The 23,165-nt window shown below is 38.5% G+C and overlaps 3 protein-coding genes across 4 annotated transcripts in view; 2 read left to right on the top strand and 1 right to left on the bottom strand.

Moving 5' to 3' along the window:
- Nucleotides 1-11,663, top strand: part of gnai2b (guanine nucleotide binding protein (G protein), alpha inhibiting activity polypeptide 2b) — a 47,602-nt gene extending 35,939 nt beyond the window's left edge. For both annotated transcript variants that reach the window (XM_031757584.2, XM_031757583.2), the window contains 6 exons: nt 3,437-3,597; nt 6,548-6,676; nt 8,743-8,872; nt 9,356-9,509; nt 9,625-9,817; nt 10,473-11,663. In XM_031757584.2, coding sequence (XP_031613444.1) covers nt 3,437-3,597; nt 6,548-6,676; nt 8,743-8,872; nt 9,356-9,509; nt 9,625-9,815 — 765 coding nt within the window. In that variant the 3' untranslated portion in view covers nt 9,816-9,817; nt 10,473-11,663. The remainder of the gene's footprint in view (nt 1-3,436; nt 3,598-6,547; nt 6,677-8,742; nt 8,873-9,355; nt 9,510-9,624; nt 9,818-10,472) is intronic.
- Nucleotides 11,664-12,666: 1,003 nt separating this feature from the next.
- inka1b (inka box actin regulator 1b) lies at nt 12,667-15,588 on the top strand. The gene is made up of 3 exons (XM_031757589.2): nt 12,667-13,097; nt 13,193-13,234; nt 14,477-15,588. The coding sequence occupies exons 2-3, from the start codon at nt 13,232-13,234 to the stop codon at nt 15,404-15,406; spliced, it is 933 nt and encodes a 310-aa protein (XP_031613449.1). The 5' UTR covers nt 12,667-13,097; nt 13,193-13,231; the 3' UTR covers nt 15,407-15,588.
- A 1,402-nt stretch (nt 15,589-16,990) lies between these two features.
- Nucleotides 16,991-23,165, bottom strand: part of uba7 (ubiquitin-like modifier activating enzyme 7) — a 32,438-nt gene continuing 26,263 nt past the window's right edge. Inside the window, exons 22-24 of the mRNA XM_031757635.2 lie at nt 20,102-20,203; nt 18,839-18,921; nt 16,991-17,862 (exon numbers count right to left, since the gene is read on the bottom strand). Coding sequence (XP_031613495.1) covers nt 17,730-17,862; nt 18,839-18,921; nt 20,102-20,203 — 318 coding nt within the window. The 3' untranslated portion in view covers nt 16,991-17,729. The remainder of the gene's footprint in view (nt 17,863-18,838; nt 18,922-20,101; nt 20,204-23,165) is intronic.

The following is a 23,165-nucleotide window of genomic DNA, read 5'->3' as shown; positions in this document are numbered from 1 at the left end:
TCATGGATCTAAAAATAATTTATTTTAGCCATAGCTACGGCTGATAAAATCTGCCAGCAACAGTTGTCATCTGAGCAGAAAAAATTAACAGTTGCTTTCAGGGGGAAAAAAAAAATTTGTACACCTGTTTAAAAGTAAGGATTCGCAAAGAATGCCATGTTTAAGCTAAGTGCTGTGTCGCCAATTTCAAAGGCTGACGCGTAAAAAATATTTAATGATTTCTCTGATGTGTGGATGTGGAAGTTGTCTCTGTAGTTCATCCAACAACAAATTTAATATCTATGGGATTTTGGACAGAGATGTGATGCGATTGTGAGGGCGAGATGTGCGTTTGGATTCCGTTAATTCAGATGTTTAATTAGGTGATTAAAAAGCTTCATTATTATGACTGCATAATTCCAGCATATCAGAAATACTTAATGAACACACTAAATAATTAGGTGCAGCTCATACAAACACACACTAAGTTAAAGACAACAGGGCATTCGTGAAACTTTTATACTGAAACCTGCAGACAGAAGACAAGAGATGTTGAGATGCAACCTGTGAACACTTATCAACTTTCAAACAAGCTGCCAATGAGGTCTGACAGTGGCCGTGTGTGTATCCTGTAACTGAAGCTGTAATAGAAGGATTAAGGACTCTGCTGTGGTGACGTTTTTTTCTCACCCATAGATATGTCAAATGGCTGGGTGTACGTGATGCTACTCTCACACTCCCACACGTAGCAATTAGTGTGCTAGCCTGCCCATACTCGCGCAGCAGCCCTGTAGAAATTGACACACGCTTATGGCTTTCATACTATTCTTTAATTATGCCCCATATTGGATTTCAGTTGAGCTGATCGTAGCAGCTGATCTGCATGTGATAAGGATCATTAACAAACACATTATGCTGCTGTATAGAAGTAAACATGAAACTCAAGTCAGTGTTTGCAGTTTCATGGTGATTCATTGCAGCTGCAAGTGCAGTCGGAGCCTGCAAATTTGTAAGTGAATGACAAAGAGGAGAAGGATAAGGAGAGTGTCTAATATTCTGCAGTCTGCAACTTGTAGCTGTGTTAAAAAGAGCAGAAAGAGTTTTAATAAATGTGTCACATTCCCAGAGAGTCATTGTAAAGATCAATTTCATTGGCAGCATGTGAGCGCATCAGTCATAGTCACTATAACGCACCACTAAATAAACACATTTTAAAAGAGCAGTAATGCTATACACAAATTCAGTAAGCTGGCCATTTAACCAACTTAAACATCACCATCAAATAGGCACAGACGTACATTCACCGGCTGCTTTGTTAGTACTGGGTTGGACTCCCTTCTGCCTTCAAATTCGCCTTAATTCTTCACTCCATAGATTTAACAAGGTGGTGAAAAAATAACTCTGAGATTTTGGTTATTATTGATGCAATAGAATCCTAGAATGCCTGCAGATTTTAGGCTGCAGATCCATGATGCAAATCTCCCATTCCACAACATCCCAGAGGTGCTCTATTGAACTGATATCTGGTGGGCCATTTGAACACAGTGAACTCATTGTCAGTTTCGAGAAACCAGGTGTGTTATGCTGCTGGAAGCATCCATCAGAAGATGGGCCCACTATGTTCATAAAGTTATGGACAGGGTCAGGAACAGTATTCAGAAATGATGCTCAGTTGCTACTAAATAGCCCAAACTATTAAAAAAAATAGCCTTCACGCAATTACACCACCATTGCAGGAGGCAGGACGAATCCAGGCTTTTGTGGTGTTTTCTGTTGTCCAATCTTTGTGAACCGTTGTGAATTTTAGCCTCAGCTTCCTGTTCTTAGCTGACAGGAAGTAGTACCTGGTGTGTTCTTCTGCTGCTCTATCCCATATACTTACAGGTTCAACGTGTTGTGCATTCAGAGATGGTCTTCTGCGTAACTTGGTTGTAGCAAGAGATTCGTTGAAATACTGCTGTCTTCTTGTCAGCTTGAAGCAGTCTGGTTATTCTCCTCTGACCTCTGACTTCAACAAGGCATTTGAACTGCTGCTCGCTGGATATTTTCTCTTTTTCAGAACATTATCTGTAAACACTAGAGATGGTTGTGTGGGAAAATCCCAGTAGATGCACATTTTCTGAAATATTGAGACCAGCCCTTGCAGCATCTTACTTAAATCATCTTTCTTCCTCATTCTGATTGTCGGTTTGAATCCCAGAAAGTTGTCTTTATTATGTTGGCATGTCTAAATCTAAACTGGGTTTTTGGCATGTAGCTGATTAGACATTTTTGTTAAGGAGCAGTTGAATACGTGTACCTAATAAAGTGACCATGATTGTATATTGACTGGATGACAATGGAAGGTAGAGCTAGTAACAGATTTCTACTCAGTCCAGATTGTTTCCATTCACAATTATGAAATGTTTCATTATGAATCATTTGTGTATTTTGATGATGCCATACATATTCAGAACTCTAGCTCATGAAGACAGCCCTAAAGAAAATTCTCACTGCAGTTGCATTAAGTTAGTTACACATACAAATGTGCAGAGAAAACCAGGGTGTATTTATTACTCTTAGAATTTTTATCCTAGAGAATAAAGGTCAGAGAGAAAAATAATTAACGTTGTGCCAACTGGAAGACGGTGAACTGAGAGAAACAAGCAAGGTGGCAAACAGCAGGAAATCAAACCACAGTCTGTTGAAGCAGCCCTGCATGCTGTTACTTTGAGTCATAGAGACCTATCGCATATATCTTACATGTGGTCAGCCCAAATTGGCTGCCACATTGCTTTATCGCATGTTTTAATGATATTATAATCACTTTACGAAAATATTTCCTCTCTTTGTGCCAGTTCTATAGAGATATAGCTCACATCGGTCCGTACTCTTGTATTATATTATCAATAAGTGTTTAAATCAAAATCCGAGTGTAACTGCCTGTTGAAATTTCTCTAACATGTTACACCAGTTAGCTTGTTTATAAAATGTATCATATTTCCATAGCTGAAGAATATGTTTTGGTTTCCAGTGTTGCCATTTTGCAGGAATTCAAGAACTATCAGAACATGTCTGTCAGCCAATTGCCACTGTAATTTTTCCTCTTGATTGTACTGGCAGAAGAAATATCCTTTCTATTTCTAAATGCCATTGTTAGATATTTCTTAACCTTATTCCTTAGCTTCAGCTGAAATATAAAATAAAAAGCTACCCGAGAAATACAACTGTGGTTTTTGTCATTTGATCAGTTATATGAAATTTGCTTCAGGAACGACTTCCCTCCCAGCCATTATAGGAGGGAAGTAACAGCGCTTACCCTTTAACGTCCTGTACATAAGAGCATGTAACTCTTTGTCTTTGAGAACCAACTGGATCTTTGATCATGTTTGATTGTGTCAAGGATAGCAGCTGTCGCCTCGGTTTTAGTGGCAGTGTTCTTAACAACCCACTCCTGTGTCCTTATTGCCCCCTGCAGGACGATGCCCAGCAGCTCTTTGCCCTGGCTGCAGCTGCTGAGGAACAGGGCATTCTCCCTGATGACTTGGCTAACGTGATCAGGCGACTGTGGAGTGACAGCGGCATACAGAGCTGCTTCGCAAGATCGCGAGAATACCAGCTGAATGACTCGGCAGCATAGTGAGTGTGAATTTGTGGGTGGATATTTTTCTGCTGTGATCTGTTAATTAAATGCAAATTTACTGATTTTTACTCTACACAGTCTCAGGTTGCCACCATGAGCATCTTCTCCTGCTCGTACGTCAGTCAGTATACATTCTGTTTCTAAATACACCAGACGCTATATTAATCCTCTGCAAATGGAAATGTGACTAATTGGGAAATTTATCAGTTGTTTTCATATACAGATGAAGATTTGTTTAAGAACTAAATCACTACATTTGCTATTTCCAGAAAGTTATAGTTAGAGATTTATTTATTTTTTTTGGAAGGGATGTGCAGTCCCTTCAGCCTCAGTCATATGTGACAGCTTTGAAAAACCTGTTTGTGACTTCTCCTGGGAGTCATAGAGACAGGAAGGATTATTCAGTGACTTTCATTTAGTGATTATTTCTCCCTCTCTGGGTTTGATTCTTTAATATTATAACCTGATAAGCAGAGCACAGAATAATTTGTCTTGGGGGAGTGAAAAAATGAGATTTAAAAAAAAATTGTGTTTACTTCAAGGAAAATTAGCTTTAAAGTAAACTTTGAGAATTGATAGTTCTTATAACATCCTCAAGTGATCATTTTTTATTGGAACATGCTGATTAATTTTGTGGCAGCGCTATATAAAAGTATGAAATGTTGCTTTATGTGATATTTTCGCAACAACTCTGTCATGTCGTTTAAAAATCTATTGTAATGGCTGCTGTGCTGTGAGACAAAACAAAAATTTTAGTCATTTGTTATAGTTTTAGGTTTTCTTAACTCATTAGTTATTCTGTAACATTTTAAGGATGCATGAATGGTTTGATCAGCCCGAATGAAATGGTGGATATATATCTCAGTTTCTCTGTGAAGTGTGGGCTGGCTGGGCAAGTAAAGCTCCCAGTTGGCCTTGGATGATGATGCAATGCTTGTGTAAGCCAGGCAGTGTCAAACATGGTGCTTTCACACTCCCCTACTGACCAGCAGTCTGTCAGATAGCAGAGAAAATGCAAAAAGGATTGAGGGAAAGTGGGAAATATGAGTTGTAAATTTTGACATAAAAAAACAAAAACAAAAGAAATTACCTTCTTTCTTGGATAGTCTTTGTAATGTTTCCTTTTCCCCACATGCTTTTCATATTGAATACTGCTCTTAAAGGCAACATGTCTTTAAAAAAATGGAATAATATGATGGAGAGTATGACTGTATTTCTTATCATGTGATAATGGGTATAGAGATGGGGTTTGTGTTGCATGCTATGATGTCATTTTACTCCAAGGGCCTATACCAAGCTTAACATTGTAGAGACTGTGTTACGTTGGTATCAGATTTTATTTTTTAACCCAGTTGATGGCATCGTGGGAGACTGAAGGCAAGTAGTAAAATAAAGAGATCTTTAGTATGAACTTTGCAAGGCACTGAGGTGGCAGGAGAAAAAAAATACAATAAAATCCATAAAGCAATGCAAGCAAACCAACTGTGAGGAGCTTGCACAAGAAACTGAGGAAAACACTGGAACTAGTGAGAGATGAGGGTAATGACCTGACAAAGACTGGGAGAAAACAAGCAGACTATATCCACATCGGGAGCGATGGATAATAAGACACAGATAAAAAACAAAATGAGGGAGGCAAAAGGAACAAAACAGGGAAACAAATGCAACAAAAGCATCACGATTAGTTGAAAAGGACAAAGGACTCACACAGGCAAGCAGAGGACACAGACAGGAAATACAGAAGGGCTGTGGAAAAGAAAAAACACCCGGGAACATAAGAGCAAACAAAAAATTAAAGGTCTAATATAAATCAAGCATCACACCACAAATACCATGGCAAATTGGAGTGATGATGGAAAATGTGTCCCCCCCAAAAATGCATTTAATACAGAGCCTTACAGCATGTGCAGTATTACACACTTCTATTGCAGGAGACACATAGCTGGTAAACTGAAATGGACAAAGAGAAAAAAACATCTGAGATGCAGCAGCGTACTGCAGCAAATTATAAATGACTAAGTTCAGCAAAGTAAATGTGCAGACGTGTGTTTTCTCAAGCAGACAAATAACGTGTAAAGAGATCGTAGGCAGAATTAACCACAACAAATAACTAGTATTCAGTGTAGCTGTTGGTCTCTGACAAGCTCAATTTTAGTAATGAGTGCGGCCGAGGCAGAGTCACAACCAATATTCAGTGTTACCATCTGCAGGAAACTCGTTGGCCGGAGGCGCTATAGCACAAAAATCTTACAACAACAGAATCAATCAAGAGGAAAATATGCTGCAAAACCAATTTCACATATACAAACTCAGCCATGAGTTCTGCACTGAGTGAAACAGGAACAGAGTATGTTAGATGAAATACCCATATGTAGATGTAGCTTTAATCTGTTGATGAAACACAGTGATATACTTGTAGAATTTTATCTATTGGTGTGGCATATTAAAAGCCTTTTTTAGGCCACGTGAAAAGATAGCAAATACAAAAGGTTTGTGGATATAATAACTCACATTACAGAGAATAATAATTAATTTTGTTTGCAGCTGGTCAGCAGTTTTATAGTGGTGATTTATGAGAAAATGGGCCACAAGATGTTTTTGTTGAGTGGCAAGTGAAACAAATTGATAGCAAAACTGAGCAATAAAAAAAGCCAGAAATAATTAAACTTCATTTTTCTGTTGCAGTTCTGCAAGTCTAAACTGGTTAGAGTGCAAGATGCACATTGCATTTGACTATAACTTTACTGTAGGACCTGATTTACACACTTCCTATAAAAGCACTTCAGAAATCAAAGTTTAAAGCTATTCGAGTGACTCAAAAATTCACTTTTGGGTAGTGCCTCAGCAGCCCGTTTAGCCACACGCCTTCCTGTTGTTGTTTTTGTCTCTCATTTGTTGCAGATTGTAGTCATTTTGAAACCTTGCTCTCTCTCTTTCTGTCTTAAGTTACCTGAATGACCTGGAGAGGATAGCTAAAACAGATTACATTCCGACCCAGCAAGATGTGCTACGAACTCGGGTTAAGACAACCGGCATTGTTGAGACTCACTTCACTTTTAAGGAACTCCACTTCAAGTAAGGTTCAATATCAATAACCTGTCAATTAAAAGCGACATATTTTTTAAACAAAATAAATATTTAGATGAAAAAAATACATTATAATTTCACTTTGTCACATTTTTTTTTTCACTTTTAAACTTCTTTAGCCATTTGCATTGTTTTGCGAGAGTTCTGGGACCCTCACTTGAAAGTTGAGCCCCCTTCCCATAGGCAAGAGGCAGGGTGCCATAGGTCATAGGTCACCAATATGACACACAGAGGGCATATTTGACTTTTAGTGGGATGCCGAATATAATTTTGGAAAAGCAGTAAGACAAAAATGTAACTTGAATATTAGATATGGGCATGTTGTCATTTAATCAGTGTAGACAGCGGCATATCAAGATACCTGTTCTAGAGTTGTTATGACCTTCCTTGTGTGAAGACAGGCAATAGATTTTACCAAATGTGAACTGCAGCCCTGAACCTTTCTCGATCACACCTTGCAAAGCTGTGGAAAATGTACTGCTCAGTCTGATCAAACATGAAAACTGCCTTTAACCTGCCAGCTCCACAGTAGTTCATGTCTGATATCTGCACATCTAAGAAATGAGCAGTATCAATCTGTACAGTTCACTGTTAGTGGCTGTCATATGTCCTGCCTTCTGCGCAGGATTATTTTCAACCATGAAAACGTGTCTGAAAGAAACTATTTCTTGCTCTGTTTTACGTGTTTGCAGTCGGACGTGTCTCGTTATTTATGGGGGAAATGAGAGATGGTGACTGTGAAAAGGGCAAGAGAGGACCTGATTTTCTCTACATTTTCCAGAGTTCATGGGTTAACGTGGTTCTAGTTTACCCCAAAAAATCTACACTTGATTTTGATCTCAATCTTGATAGCGTTAAGGGGCAAGTGACCCTCCTGGCTTGAAATATGTTGAAACATCACAAGACAAATTATACCAGCAATTAAAAGCTTAATTACTGTGATTGCGCTAAGAGCTGACTAATAAATTAGATCCTTCCCACAGTGCTCCTCCTTAATTAAACCAGAGCATTATTTAGTAATAAAACATGTTTGTCTGACATGGCACAGAACTAGTACTGTTGGTCTTACATAAAATGTGCTCTAACCCAGCCCAAGCACTTATGTGTGGGATAGTAATGCATGCATAGATATGTAAAGTGAATATGTAAAGTATGTTACATAAATGTGCAAAGGGTATAAATGGAGAAAGAGAGTGTTAGGTAGATAAAAAAGATGAGCTATATCTTTGTTTTTTTGCAGATTTCTTTGTCTTTTTTGGTCTCAACACATTTTAATGCACTTTTTAATACATATTAAGAAGTTATGGGTAAAAAAAAAAAAAAAATTAAAAAAAAAAAAGAAGTTATGGGTAATAAAAAAAGTCAGCTGTATCCACTTGGCTTTGGTGTGACCTGCTTCCTGATAAAGTCTGATATTTGCTTTGTGTTACAGCCTCAGTATTTGAGCTAAATAATGCATGAAGGCGATCAATACAAAAAAAGCCACGTTTGTGCTGTTTCTGCTCTATTCACCTTAAGCTTCAGAAAGGAGATACATGCAGATGCTGTCACCATTGACAGTGGCTGGCTTTAGATCACGTTGTGTCTGGTCGAAACTTCATTTTGGGTTCCTGTATTATATATGTGTGCAGTAGTTGTCCTGGATATGGCAAACTGTTTTTATCTTTCCGTAGGCTTTTCTCACACCTCTCTTCTGCAAGTTTTAATCAAGTCTCAGCATCCCCATTAACTGACACTTTACCCTGAATATGGACCCTGTCTGCCTCTTCTATCCTGCACTGACCCTGCAGTCTTTTATCAGATAAATTATGTGACAGACGTCTCTCCACCTCCTCACCATTTTTGGTCCCCAAACAACTACATGAAAGCCAATTTATTTCCTGGGATTGAATGTCACTCTAAGTTTGCCCTTCCTTCATTCACAGCACTTTTCCTGAAATAGCAGTTTTTTCCCCTGTTAGGTTCACATTACTCCTTTTTTTATTGTGACCTCCTTCCCCAAGTATAGACACACAAACACACAATTTACCTCCTTTGTTTGATCTCTCTGGCAGAATGTTTGATGTGGGAGGCCAGCGCTCAGAAAGAAAGAAGTGGATTCATTGTTTTGAAGGAGTAACAGCCATTATCTTTTGTGTTGCACTGAGTGCTTATGACCTGGTGCTGGCAGAGGACGAGGAGATGGTAAGGAAAAGTCCACCCTCTTATGCTTGTGTGTATGTGTACTTGTACGTGAGCCTCTTTCTGTATGGATGATATCACTTTACTAGCTTCATAAATCTGCTCTCGGGCTCATTTTCAGTATGTGATACATTACATTATATTGCACTGCAAGGAATGTACCATTTCCCATCCCTCCTTATAATGGCTGAATAATAGTCAGCTCCATTGTTGTAAAATTAGCTCATTGAGCTTCACTGTGAAGTGTAATTATGCAATAAAAGACGTAATAGCTATTTCTTCAAGTTGTAGCACATGAACTATTTAACCCCAATTTTTTCAATTGCTTAAAGAAAGTGCTCAGGAGACATTTGGCCAAGAGATTCTGTGAAGTACCTGCAATATTTGTCCTCACTTTTATAATATAGAAGAACATTGTCCCCTGGTGGCAGCGCTGATGAACTGTAGTGAAAGTCATGAGCCATGACCAGTTTTGATTCTCTTTAGAACCGAATGCATGAGAGCATGAAGCTTTTTGACTCCATCTGCAACAACAAATGGTTCACCGAAACCTCCATCATCCTCTTCCTCAACAAGAAGGATCTTTTTGAGGAGAAGATTACCCGCAGCCCTCTTACCATCTGCTTCCCCGAGTACGCAGGTACACAGTGGAGCATCAGGAGTGATACTGCATCTGAGATCACAGTAATCATTCTCTGCAGAAAGTTCAACTTGATAATAAACTGCTTTCTTGTCTCCTAAATCATTTTTTACAGGCGCCAACAAGTTTGATGAGGCTGCCAGCTATATCCAGACCAAGTTTGAGGACCTGAACAAGAAAAAGGACACCAAGGAGATCTACACCCACTTCACCTGTGCCACTGACACCAAGAACGTGCAGTTTGTCTTCGATGCTGTCACTGACGTTATTATTAAGAACAACCTAAAAGACTGTGGTCTTTTCTGAAGGTAAGCTTCAGAGCGGGTAGAAATGTTACCGTAAAGCCTAATCATGGGCTGTTATTCTTCGTATTTTCATTTGGGTTGTCATTTAGGTGGCCTATTAATGATCTCATCAGCTATTTATTGTCTATACTGGCACAACTCAATATTCAGTCTAGAGCTGTAATAATCTATCACTGTGAAGAAATAAATTGGCAACATTTTAATTTAATGCTTCATCGCTTAAGTAATGTGCAAGAAAAGCTGGCAAAAATCATTTAGCTTGAGCTCATCAGGTGGGTTGTCTTGTTGTTCAGCAATAGTAAACAGTGGATTATCCACAGTAAGACAAATGTCATTGCTGTGATACAAAATTAATTTCATTAATTAAAGGGAAGACGGAACTTGGGAACTTTGAGTTTTTCAGCATGAATTTGTATAGTGACTTATTCCTGTAAAAATCATCGTTTTGAATGTGATTCAAATTGAGTGAAATTACTTTTTTACATTGCATTTTTTTAACTTCTCAAGATCTGTGCAATTTTTTTCACTAAAGATCAAATTTGCAATCAACACTAGAAATCAGACAGTCAAACGTGAAACAAGAGCTCCTTTTTCTGCATTTTATATTATGTACATTTACTTGTCTAAAGAATGTATACTTGTTTGTCTTTTCATGCAGGACAAAACCCGAGGCACACAGACTGCATGAGTGACTGCAATAGCCATGAATGATTACTGCTTTTCATAATGAAAACCATAAGAGAACTGATTCCTAGAGGGGGAACCTGAAAGAACTTTAACAATCACTGTTTTGCAACCATCACGTTATCTGTCTGATCTGTTGTTATTGTTTTTATATACTGTATAGCTTACTGCTCCTTATCAGGGGTTACCTGTACACATATATGACCGAGAACCTTGTAATTTGACAAAAACAATCAAATAACAATTAAGGCACTTACATGAAAAGATCTGCTTTTTTAATTGCATTTGGAAACTGTGTAACTGTATGTTGGCCAACTGGCCTTCAATAAATAATTGTTGTAAGAGTAAAGTTTGACACAATTAAGACCTGCCATCTCATTATACCAAATGACTAAATCAAAACACTGGGAAAAAAAACATGTTTTCCATTTTCGTGGACCAGTTGGGGAACCTCTTGGTATTTATTTGACTTATTCAGCGTTCTTTTATATTTGGATCTCTTATTGTGTTTTCCTTTTAGGTTTACATTTTACTTTGCCTTTTACTTTTGAATTTTAATAAGAGGATAAAGTCAAATGAACCTTTTTTTATAAAAATTCTATTAACTTATGTTAACTGGCATTTTATGAACCTTTTGACTGTAAACAGAAGTTATTTTTTAGAAGAAAAACAACAAGCATGGAGAATGAAAATGGATGAAGGGAAAATGTTTTTGTACAATGTTTACACAGAATCAATATTCACTCTTGTACTATAGTGCATTGTTCTGCATGACTTGTCCATAGATTAGCCTGTATTCCCCACAAACTGATTAACATTCCTTAAGTAACTTCTTAAAAGAAACAAAACATAAATGGTTATGTGTCACTTTTAAGATATCTGCAAGATTTTTAAGTGGTTATGTCTGTTCCTAACATGGATCGTTCTGTACTTTTCATTTCAATCCAAGTCTTTTTACATATGTTTGTGCCTTGATATCTGTTTACACTTGTTCTTTAGAGACATGCTATCTTCATAGTGTGAACTAGGGCTATTTTTACTCCACTTCAGTTCACATAATCCGTCATTTAGGATGCACCACAATACCAAGACAAATGGATGATAGTTGTTTGTTAAGATTAAAGTCATTCACTTGTTAAACGTAAATAAAGGTTTGGTCACATGATCTTTTATTCTGCTGTGTGATGTGTTAAAAGAAAATTTAGAATACTTTATTTTGTTTCTTCACCAGTTCACTAGCAGAAGGACACTAAAGAGAATGAATTGAGCAACTTTACTATGTAAATACCATTCGGACAAACTGCAGCTATAAGCCAAACTTGTTTTATTTTATTTTAATACATCCTTTACACGTTAGTTCTTGCAACTGAGCATGTAATAGGTACTTAAAGCAAAGAAATGAGTGCGACTGCAACCTAAACTTTGCTTAATTACAATACAGAGTGTTGTCAGCATATAAAGAGTTGAGATAAGGACGTGCGGTAGTCGTGCCAGAAAATATTTTGCGTTTCAAAAGGACCATTAGAATAGAATAGTGAATACGCATTGCTGAAAAAGCTTTGTGGAAAAGATCCACAAGGTGGCGACATGTAGATTTAATTCTATCAATACATACCTGGGACTTTGGGCACAGCTGTTTTCCTGAACGGCTTTGCAGTAGCGGCCTTTAGTAGCCTGCACGATTCTGGAGTGAACTAAAAAACGTCTCTACAATTTTCGGTACTTGAAATAAAAGCCATTGCAGTTAACTAAAAGTAAACTAATAACTAAAACTACACGTAGAAAAAAACATGTTAGTTAACTAAAAAAAAAAAAAAAGACTTTTAGTAAAGGTTTAAACTATCTGAAATTATTTGTAAAGTTGGGGGAGAAATATAGAGGTAATATCCTTAGTTTTAGTATTTGTTAATCTAATAAACTGTATCATAACTTAGCTCATGAGTATTTAACGGGCATGTTTATTGAAACTTGTCTATAAGACTGAAAGTCAACTGCTTTCAAAAAGTTATTTTTTGTTGCTAATACTAATTTTCCTAAATCTGGTCTCTGGCATATTTCCTCCATACAATAAAAGACTAATATTAACACTGAAAAGAGCAAAAACATTTCCAAACAATAACAACTAAACCGACACCAGCAGCACTACCCTGGAAACTAAACGGATACAAAAACAGTCAAAATGAAATTTAAAAAAAAGTATAAACTAATTGGAAAATAGGAAACTATAATAACTCTGCTGGAAATGTATAGTGCTCAAAAAATTCAAAACAGCAATTCGACGACTTGAGTATTCTCAGGTGTCTAATTTAAAGAGCTCCAGATGTGGAGTCCCAACAGTGTGGTGTGAAACGCACAGCGGGAACTACTGAAATGACTCCAGGGGGCATCTTATTTCAGGCGACTCACTATTGGCTGGTTTTGTAATGGGCTGTGCTGATTTGCTGCAACAAAAAGCTCAGCATCGACAAAGTCCGCTGACGGAGCTTCATTTGGTTCAGAGGAGAGAGGACCCACAAAGAGCGAATATACCTCCGATCAGCTGTTCATCTGAGGAGTTGTTGTTGATTGTGCTGCGATTCATTTCGAGCCACATACAGAGGTGAGTATTGGTAATAATAAACCGCTGTGTTTTTAGGAAGGGTGGTAGTTGCCACACGCTCACAACTTAATCCACTACTGTCTTTTCTTTTGCAGAAAAAAACACGGGGTTTGAACTTCACTTTCTCACAAGCAATGGTAAGTTTATTTTTTCTTTAGTTTTCTTGTATTTTCGGTGCTGCATTAGTTTCATTAAGAGTGCAAATGCCCACACCCCTTAGTAAACCCACTATGTGAAGCTTTCTTAAGGCACTGGCTTCTTCTAGTTTTTTGGTATTTATTTTCTGTTTTGTTTTCTATTTTATTCCTTGACCAACTTCTCTTTATAGTGCTTTAATCCACTAAGTCACTGTTAATTCAAACCAGACTGCCTTTGCCAAAAGCACACAGCTGGGTGAATCACTTCTAGCCCATTGTGTGAAAGCAGCCAAGAAGAACAGGGCATTTTAAAAGTGGCAGACTGACCACAGAATCTCACAGTAGATGTCTCTGCATGTCAGATGAAGTCTCCCCCAGGGGCCAAATGCTTCAGCACCCACAGCTGTGATAACATCATGGCATTGTGGTACCTTTAGCACTCCAAGACAAACAGTGGCAGGAGTTAGAAGCTCAGCAAGCCAAATATTGTAAGAACTTGAAAGCTAAACAATAGCACTACGGATTAGATTAGAGGCATTTTTGCAACTTCCTGACCCAGGAAGACTTAGTAAATTGTAGTTTTTTCTTCATTTTTGTAATGATCAAAGTGCAGATTAAAATTTAAAGGATTTTTTCATCAATATAATTATACTGCCTACTGGAAGATGGTTTAATTAACATTGAGCACATGATCTTTGTGCAATTCCAAAATGTTGCTGTCACTTCCTGTTTTATAATACATGCCAGTCCACATCCTGTGAACTAGGGGAATCCAGAGAGGATATGTGAGCCTTCACACTCCACTCCAGACTAAGCTCTACTTTGTTCAACTTCCCCTCTAAATTTAGGAGGCAGGGAGAGTTTTCCCCAGTATGAAATGTGCATCCTGTGCTTTTAATTCATTTTCTGGACTCATATTGCATGGAGTGGTCTCCATAAAGCTGAGGTTTTTCAGGAATGCTTGAGTTGTTATATGGCCAGAGAGCGCAGTGATCTCAGCTGGTAAAAATCTTACTGGCCGAGTTCTGGAAATAACACACTGAACTGTTCAAGATTTAGCTAGGCTGGCCAGGGGATGATGGGATATGTTGGAAGGCGGCCTAGGAGCTCTCTTGTCTGTTGCAACGAATGAACATAGCTTGTCTTTACTTAAGTAGTTTTGGTGGACATGTCAATTTTGAATAGACTTTTTAAAATTCTCCTTGCACCACTAACTGTTTGTCTGCCTCTCCTGTTGTGCAGCTGTGTTTAGGAGATTCTTCTGACTGCCTCCGGGACCACATGCAGTACATGCGGAGATCCCTGCAGGACTTGAAGCAGATAAGCAGGCCGAGGCCACTTAGCGAACCATGTGTTCAGTCTTTCGCTGTCACTCGGCTCTACAAACAGAGGGCACAGCAAGAGCGACTCACTCGACTGCGTGCTTCTGATGCCAGTGAAGCCAGCACCTATGACTCTGCCTGCTGCCTGGCCAGCCCACTGGAAGAGGAGGAAGAGCAACAGGAGCACGAAAGGCTGAAACAGGGCTCTCCCGGCAGTGAGAAGAGTGTGGACTTTGACTCAGGTTACTCTGAAGCTTCTTGGCCTGATGAAGGCGTGGTGCTGAGGAGGACCAGAAACATACGAGTGTCTTCTTCTGCCTGTCTCCGCACAAACAGAGGACCTTCTGGTCGTGTCCGACCCAAATCAACATCAGACGCCTGTCTGGAGCGCTGGACATCATTCGAGGCCAGTGAGCAACAGGACTGGACGACGTTGCTGCTGAGTCGCAGCAGGAACAGACAGCCCTTGGTTCTGGGTGACAACAGTTTTGCTGACCTAATAAAGAATTGGATGGACCTACCGGAGCTCCCTGAGCCAGCAGAACAAAAACCCAATGCAGGCCGACGCCTTGCCAAAGACATTCTGGTTAACATGCGCCGAAAACTTGCAGGGGTGTCCAAAGGTGTGGAGATGAGGCAGAGGCCAGGAGACTCCACCAAGGGCTGCAGGGCTGCAGAGGCTTCTAAACGAATGTCCTGTCCCGTGGGACTCCAAGGACTCAAACCTTTCTTTCACCAGTCCCACACAGGTCTACATACACTGGACACTGATTTTTACCAGTTCACCGCTCTCATGAAGACAGGGAGCCGGCAACCCATCATATGCAATGACATCATTGGCTACATCTGAAGACTGTACCTACAGACACCCGTTTCAAAAGAACTTATTTTTTCAGTGTTTATATTTTTGGACTAAAAGCTAATTATTATTATTTTTATTATTAGTATTATTATTTAATGCAAATTTGTCTGTCCCTGTTTGTCTGAGCAGTGCTAAATGCTACAAGAATATTAAAAATGTACAAAAACCAATCAATGTTTTGCATTCAAATAATTTTAATCATCTTAAAGCTTCATCATCACAGTAGTATTTTGTGTCAACTTTTAACAGACATAAAATGACTGAAATGCGTTGATATAATTATTGTATCACACCAGTTAGTTAAAAACAAACAGAAAACAAATACAAAACAAGGTTTAGGAGCTGCGTAAAGGGCACAGAGTTTGTACCAGCTTCAAAAAAGAGTGGTGTGCATCAAAACTTGCGCAGTATAGTTCAAAAGTCTTGAGCCACTCCCATTTCTTTATGTTTTCCTAGGAAAGCCTAAACTAGATCCAGTTTATTGAAACATATGGAAATACATTATATAAGGCAACTGTGGAGAGGCAGGTTCGTGACTGCTGGATTATGAGTGTTTCTATCCAGGTATGCTTTTACTACTCTGGCAGTGTGTTTGGCATCACTCTCATGGTAAAAAAAAAATGAAGCTATTGCCAATCAGATGCTTTTCAGACGGTATTGCATGGTGGATCAACTTCTGAAGATACATCTCTGGGTTCATAATTCCATCACGTTTGACCACTCTCTGAAATCCAGTCCCAAACCATGACAGTTCATAATACCTGTTTCCAGTAACTATAAGTTCAGTTCTTGTGTAATTTAGCATACCTTAGCATTTTCTGCCTGTTTCCCTTTCTTAAGAAGGCTTCTTCACAGCAAACAGAAGGTAGATCAACTGAAGAGCCAGACATGTCTCAGGTATTGTGTCAAGTTATTGCTGGACTTTCAGATGTTGTTCATCTGCTGTAGATAGTTTTCGTACGTCTGTCACTTCTTTTGTCCTCCACTTGTCCAATTTTCATTGATGCCCACACTGCACATCATGCAGAGATATGCCAAGTTTTCAGCTAATAGCTCTTCAGGAACCTTCTTGCTGGGGCAAAAATACTATTTCACAAATGATTGTCATCATTGGCATTTTTTCATAGATTCAAAAACACCAACAATGTTTTTGTGTTTGCAACAATCTGCTAGTATCTAAAGTGCCTAAAGATACAATTGAAATTGTTTCTTTGCTAAGTTGTCAGTTATATGTAGGCACTACACTAGTTTATCCATTGAGTTAGGTGCCTTTTCTATGCTGAAATAGGTCATACATTAGTGTAATGTGGATTAAAACAGTTAAGGACAGAATTAAAAATGATTAAAAGGCATCCAATGTCCAAGTAAAAACTCTTCAGAAAGCCTGAAGAACTATTACTCAAGACAACTTTGAAAATCATCAACATCTGGCTCCTCGGAAACAACATATATATAAAGAAATGCGAGGTGGCTCAAGAGACTTGCACAGTACTGCATGCACAATACCAGCAGAGAAAGAACATTTTAAATGATGGTTGGGGAACTGAAGTCTGTTCATGAAATACACAGAAATAACTTGTTCCTCAAAGAGGCATTTTATTGTTCCAACTGAATGTAATCGCGATTGTATCATCATGCAAATTACAAGGTAAAGTTGAAGACATATATTGAGTAGTTGCAGAGAAGATTACAGAGCTGATTCACTTTATATAAATCAAATTCAGACAAGAGCATCAAGAGCGTGCTAATAATGTCAGCCTGTTAATGCGAGGGTGTGGAGTGAAACATTGAGGCTGCAGAAAGGGGCGGGGAATGTACAGAAGCACGCTGAGGACAGATGAAATCCTGCTAAATGACTTTGGCTTCTCTACTCTGAACATATGGCAGTATATCTTCCATATCCATAAACGCTGTGCACAGCATGACCTTAACTTAAGCCTAATTACTAACACTGGCCCAGTAGTGGGAGATCTATCATGTATGTCTTTGCAACTTCACAACTTCTCAAAACTTTAGGTAAAAGAGTGCAGTTTGCCAAGATTCCTCATTTTCCGTATAATGATTTATAAATCGATATATCATTCTTTTTTAAACATAGTTCATTAACACAACAAAGAATGCAGTCTAACAAAAATCATGCCATTTCAATAATTTAAAAACACGAGGAATAAAAACGTAGAAGAAAATCATTCAAATATCAAGCTCAGGTAATAAAATCTGTTCATTTTTAAATGCTAGGTCCTGAGAATTGCCCTTGTTACACAGCAGCAGATCCATGCAACTTATATTCACTGAAACTGCGCCGATGGTATCACAAGTAAAGGTATCTGATCGTTGGGACTGACTCACAGTCCTCGTCTTCAGAAAATGACGGGATTAATTCCAGCATCTTCTTATGTGGAGGGATGTCTTCCTTTGTTACCTCCTTCACTACATCAGACACTCTGCAAAAAAACAAACAAACAAACAAAACAAAACTTCATAAGCTATTCTTAATAAAAATGTGGAAATCAAATTTTGTGTGTGTATATTCTCACTATTAATCAGCTGCTTCTACTAATACCTCTTTTGTAGTATATATCCCCACATAGCTTTACATTGCATGGAAAATCTTAAACATAACTAATAACTAGCAGATAAAAGAACATTAACCCCAATAACAAATGCATTGTCCAAGTTTTTATGTTCCCTTTTCACTGGTCCAACATAGGAAGCTCTGGACAGGGTGACTGCACAGGAAGTGAATACTCCAGAGGACATTTATCTTGTATGGTCTGCTGTCCACATGGCCTGCAGTCTGCACCTTGCCCTCCCCTGTAGGTTAACCTAATCATAACAACAACACCAGCTCCCCAGAGACTTGAGCTTCAAGTACTCACAACATTATTTTAGCAGACTGGACTAATAATCGAATATTTCAGTTTACCCAGTGAGCCATGGCCTGTAAAGTTTGGAGGTGAAAAGTGATTTATTACATTTCCCTCCTACTTTCTTCAAGGAATCGAAAAATCCTGCAGGGTCCTTATTTAACTGATAAGGAGAGTTTGCAGCACGAGTCATCTGATTTATTTCAAACACCCTGGAGCTAATGAAACATGCCTTTAATTTGCTGCAGCATTGAATGAGTCAAACACCATAGCTTCTTCTAAAATGCAGAAAAAGAATGTCACGCTAATTTTATTCTTTAACGTCTTTCCTCAACAAACAGGAGGAAACCCGAGGAGGAGTTTCAGTCATCTGTGTTTAGTGATGCGTGTTAGTGTGTCAACATGCTCTCTCCACACCGGCTAGGAGGAAACACCTCATTACCCTCTAAACAAACAGGAGACTGTTGCTTATTGTGACTGTTTATATGTGCAGTAAAGGTCACGTAAAGGTAGTGATGGGCAGTTTGTACTGTATCTATGTTTTAAGACATACCTCTTCTTCAGCCTCTCTTTGTGTCCATTGAATAAGACAGAATTCCCATAGAAAAGACTGCAGACATTCAAGTTGCACTTTTCCTGCACAAAGACAAATAGTCAAGATTAAATCTGTAGTAAAGTATAATAAGCACAATAAGCCATGACAGTAAACACAGATAGAGTGCACGCAGAAAACAAAGACTGATGTCCTTCTGCAAGGACACCAGTCTGCAGAGCTGAAAGTCTGCAGCAGTTCAGGAAACTCCACAAGCAAACTAAGGAAACCCAATGGTTAAAAGGTTAAAAAAAAAACTGGAGCAGTAAGAAGACGTGCCAATTTATTTTCCCTTTGCTTGCTCAGAAAAATAAAATCCAACACCATCAATAAACCAAATGTCTGTTCAGAGCAAGATTGCAAGCTCCTAACAAATAGGCTGTGTGTGCTGTGCTCAGATGTTCTGGTTGAAACAAACATATCTCATATGTATGATGAAGACAATGACTCAGAGATCAAATGTACAGTGTAGAAAAGTAATAAAGATCGCACTAAAAACAGGAAGAGTTTGCATGTTGGTTAAAATCAGAGTTACAATGGGATGTTAAGGATGGGTTTTCCATCACTGCATTCTAGGATACGACATTCAGGTCAACAGTCAGCTGTACCACTCTATCTGGGATGGAAGTGACATCCGGAAATTTAATGACTTGCCATTCCTCACAGTAGAGGACTGAATTCAGTATCACGTGCTGCTCTTGTCTTTTGTTACTGGTGATAAGATGGACAACCCAGACAACCCAGACCGCGGTTAAAGTACAACAGTGTCAAGGTTGCCCTTAACCAAAGCACAGCTCTATTCTGAACTGCTGAGAGGACTGAAAAGGTACAAAAACTGTGACAAAAACAGTGCAGAAACAGGAAAATGCAACAATTATGACAAGCTTTTCAGTTAAACTGTTCACTGCATGAATTTTTAGATCTTATTTTCAAAAGTAATGTTTTACTAATAAAAGGAGCAATTACCTGTTTACTTGTCAAAGCCAGCCTTTAACCCACTACAAATTTCAACAGCAAGAAGATTTTTATTCTCTAATGTTTATTCACTTTAATTTTTGTTTCTCTGAGAAGGTAAGTGTAAAATAGCAAGTCCCGTTATACAAAGGGCGTTGTGTGGAATGGAGAGGGTTGGAAAGGTTAATAAAAAAAAATCATGTGTGTATTCAGCAGCACCGGCTGTGAAGAAAGTGTGTTTCCTTGCTGAAAGAAATAAGAAGGCCATACCCTGATACACTGGAACAGATCCTCCAAGGTCATTTCCTGCTGACCACTTCTTCTGCCCTCAACGAGGAAGTCATCCCAAAGGCTGAATTTCTTTCCTGCAACCTGATGATAGACATATTACATACAGCAACACTCACGCGGACAAGGATGACAGACGAAGTACTGCTTGCTGTGAGGGATGTGCAGAAAATGGTTAAGTCCATAACAAGAGTCCTGCATGCTCAAAGACAGAGACACTGCATTTTTCATTGGTAGAGCAGCTGAGAACAATCAGCACTCTAGAACCAGCCACACTAAGGTCAAGAAGTTTCTTCCTCATATACGATGAAGGGCACCTTTGTCAAGTTACATCTTTGAAACTTCACAGTTTATGATCTGCACCAGTAGAATCTACATATCCATGTAATGTTGTGTGTTTGCATCTTTATAAAAGTAAAAAATACATCTAAAAAAAATCTGTGTGAATATAAATGTGCTGCAAGAGACACAACATGGGAATTTCTCCACAGACTTCCAGATTGTACTTCACTTTGTTGAAATTTTAAATCTGAGTGACTATTTTCTTTCTCAATTTCCTGAAGTTTTTGAGTCTAAGTATAAAGACATCCATTGTTTGAACTCTTCTTATTTCCACTGTAAGGACCATGCATAAGGATATTCAAGGTATATTTGCACAATTTGATTAAGCATATTAAGCACACTGAGTAAATTTGACTGACTAAAATTCAAGCTGATTTAAATAGATATTAGTTGCAGTTTTATGTGTGTTTGAGACAACCTTTCCAAATGTCCTTAAAAGGCTACATTAAGGTTGAGTTAACTGGCACTTAAGACACTAAAACAAATTGGAATTTTAATAGTTTTGCTGGTATTATATCATTATATTGAGCAGTGGCCAAAGTAAAATGATTGATCTGATTTTAATTTTACAGCCTACAACACAACAGGGGCCAAAAACAAAAGGCACTGCCTTCAAACCCCCCCACTTTCTCATGGGATCAGATTGTAAATTAAGTTATTTATAAGGTCAATAGGATTAATCTTTGACTTTGCACATTGAGACAGATTAATTAAACCCTTGTAAGCATAAACAATGCATTTGCCACTGGAGATATTGTTCATCACTTGGCACTATATGTGTACCCTAAACATGATAATCCACATATGTAAGACCTAAGGAAAAAAAAAATCACCTGATGGAAATGGATCAGAAATCCTCACGTGCAGAAATTAAGTCTAAACATGTCACGTAGTCAGTCGACTCTGCTCACATACAGACGCTGTCTGCTAGGAGAAGTTGTGAAGATCAAAAGTTGGCTCGAGCTGAGAATACCAAAACTCTGGCTGAACCTGGGTCCAATTATCTCTGCTTCAGCAGCCAAGGGGAACTTTTTGACTAGCCCTTACAACTCCCACCACTTATGAGGTTTGAGGTTATGGAGACACACTCGAGACATACTTTTACCCAAGTCTCACTGGATGTGATGTCGATGTCCTTTGTCCCAGTTTTCAGACAAAGCACACTTTTGTAAATGGACTAATAGTTAAATACTTTTTCTACTCTATTTGAACAGTTAAAATGCTTTCTTGCATTTTGTTTGCAAGATGTGCATCATAAGGGTGGACATGTCAGCTTATTTTAACATGTGACTAGCATCAATTGTTAGTACAATCCTAAACTATCCACAGAAAGAACAAGAACTAGAACCTGAACACATCTAAGAAAAAAGGATTCTTTTATGACCTTGCACAAGCAACATCACTGTTGGCACTGTTGGACTGTAAAGTAGATTGTGTGTTTTCAGTGTACCTATGCTTTTGGGTGCAGTTGCTCTTTATACACAATGCAAAGCAGGCGTGCAGTCTATTTTTATTCCCACTCCTCCTTTCCTCTCTCGCAAGTCTGTCACCCAACTCTGGGGGGGAACTAAAAACCAATCAGCTACCATGGTGACGTCAACTATTCACAGTATAACAGGAGTGAAAAAATAAACGAGAATGCTGGAAACTAACAGGCCGCTGGAAACAATTACAAACAGTTTCCCACAAGCACAAATGCAGTATCTTTCTGTCATGGAACTGCAATAAAAACAAAAATGCCCCCACAAAAAACGAAATGTGAATCAGAAAGTTATTGTTTTTGTCTTAAACTGAACTGCCAGACTGGGGACACTGTTAAGAGACTTTTAGCTGCACTTCTGAAGTGGTTATAATTAAACTGCATGCACTTATAGTGGATAGTGTATATACAATAAAAGCTGGGAAAGGTCGTCTTGAGGTTAGAGTTTAGAATTACTGTTTGACAGCACCTCTGTTATGTTGAGAATAGTGCAAATGACAAATTCCTCCCAAGTGTTGCTTGGTGGCTTATCACAGCTGCACATATTCAGTTGAGACTTGTAGTTGAGTTTCAGGTTGTTGAACCTCAAAAACACTTTATTAAGGATTCAATACTGGCTATAAGTGTGCTTTTAGGTTTACTGTTGCGTGTCTATTGTCATATGTGGTACAAATTAAGCTGTTGTGTGCAGTCTAATTTCAGAAGATGAGAACGAAGCAAATAGCTATTTCATCAGCCTGAGGGACATAAATTCAAATTGATGAAAATATGGTGAAAATACAGCATATAATTTTTTTTCATCTGCTCTATAGTCTTTTTATTATAAAGAGCTTCAAACTTCCCCATAAAACATGAAAGAAGCATTTTTTCCAGAACAAAAGCAGACTTGCTTCACGTGTAATATTTCTGGCTCTGATCTGTTCTCCCCCTGCTTTTCATTCTCACTCTACAGAGCCCTTCAAACAATCTGTGAGGTTGTTTTTGGTTTAATGAAATAAAGCTTTTCTCAAATACTCCATCAGTGTTTGTGACTTCTCCATAATTAACTACAATGCATGATGTAAATTCTCTCTCCGTGCGTGTTCAGATATGAAGTTCCCCAACATCTGACATTAACAGCCAAACGTGCAGGCTGCTTCCTCTTGTTGACAGGAAGCCCAGTGATCCCCCCTTCTCTTCCTGACAGACAGTATTTTATCTATGGGAAAACAGGCCACATACAGT

The sequence above is a fragment of the Oreochromis aureus genome, linkage group 5 (genome assembly GCF_013358895.1).
Source record: "Oreochromis aureus strain Israel breed Guangdong linkage group 5, ZZ_aureus, whole genome shotgun sequence".
NCBI lineage: Eukaryota > Metazoa > Chordata > Actinopteri > Cichliformes > Cichlidae > Oreochromis > Oreochromis aureus.
The sequence above is the reverse complement of the archived record's forward strand: the minus strand, read 5'-3'. Positions and strand labels throughout refer to the sequence as shown.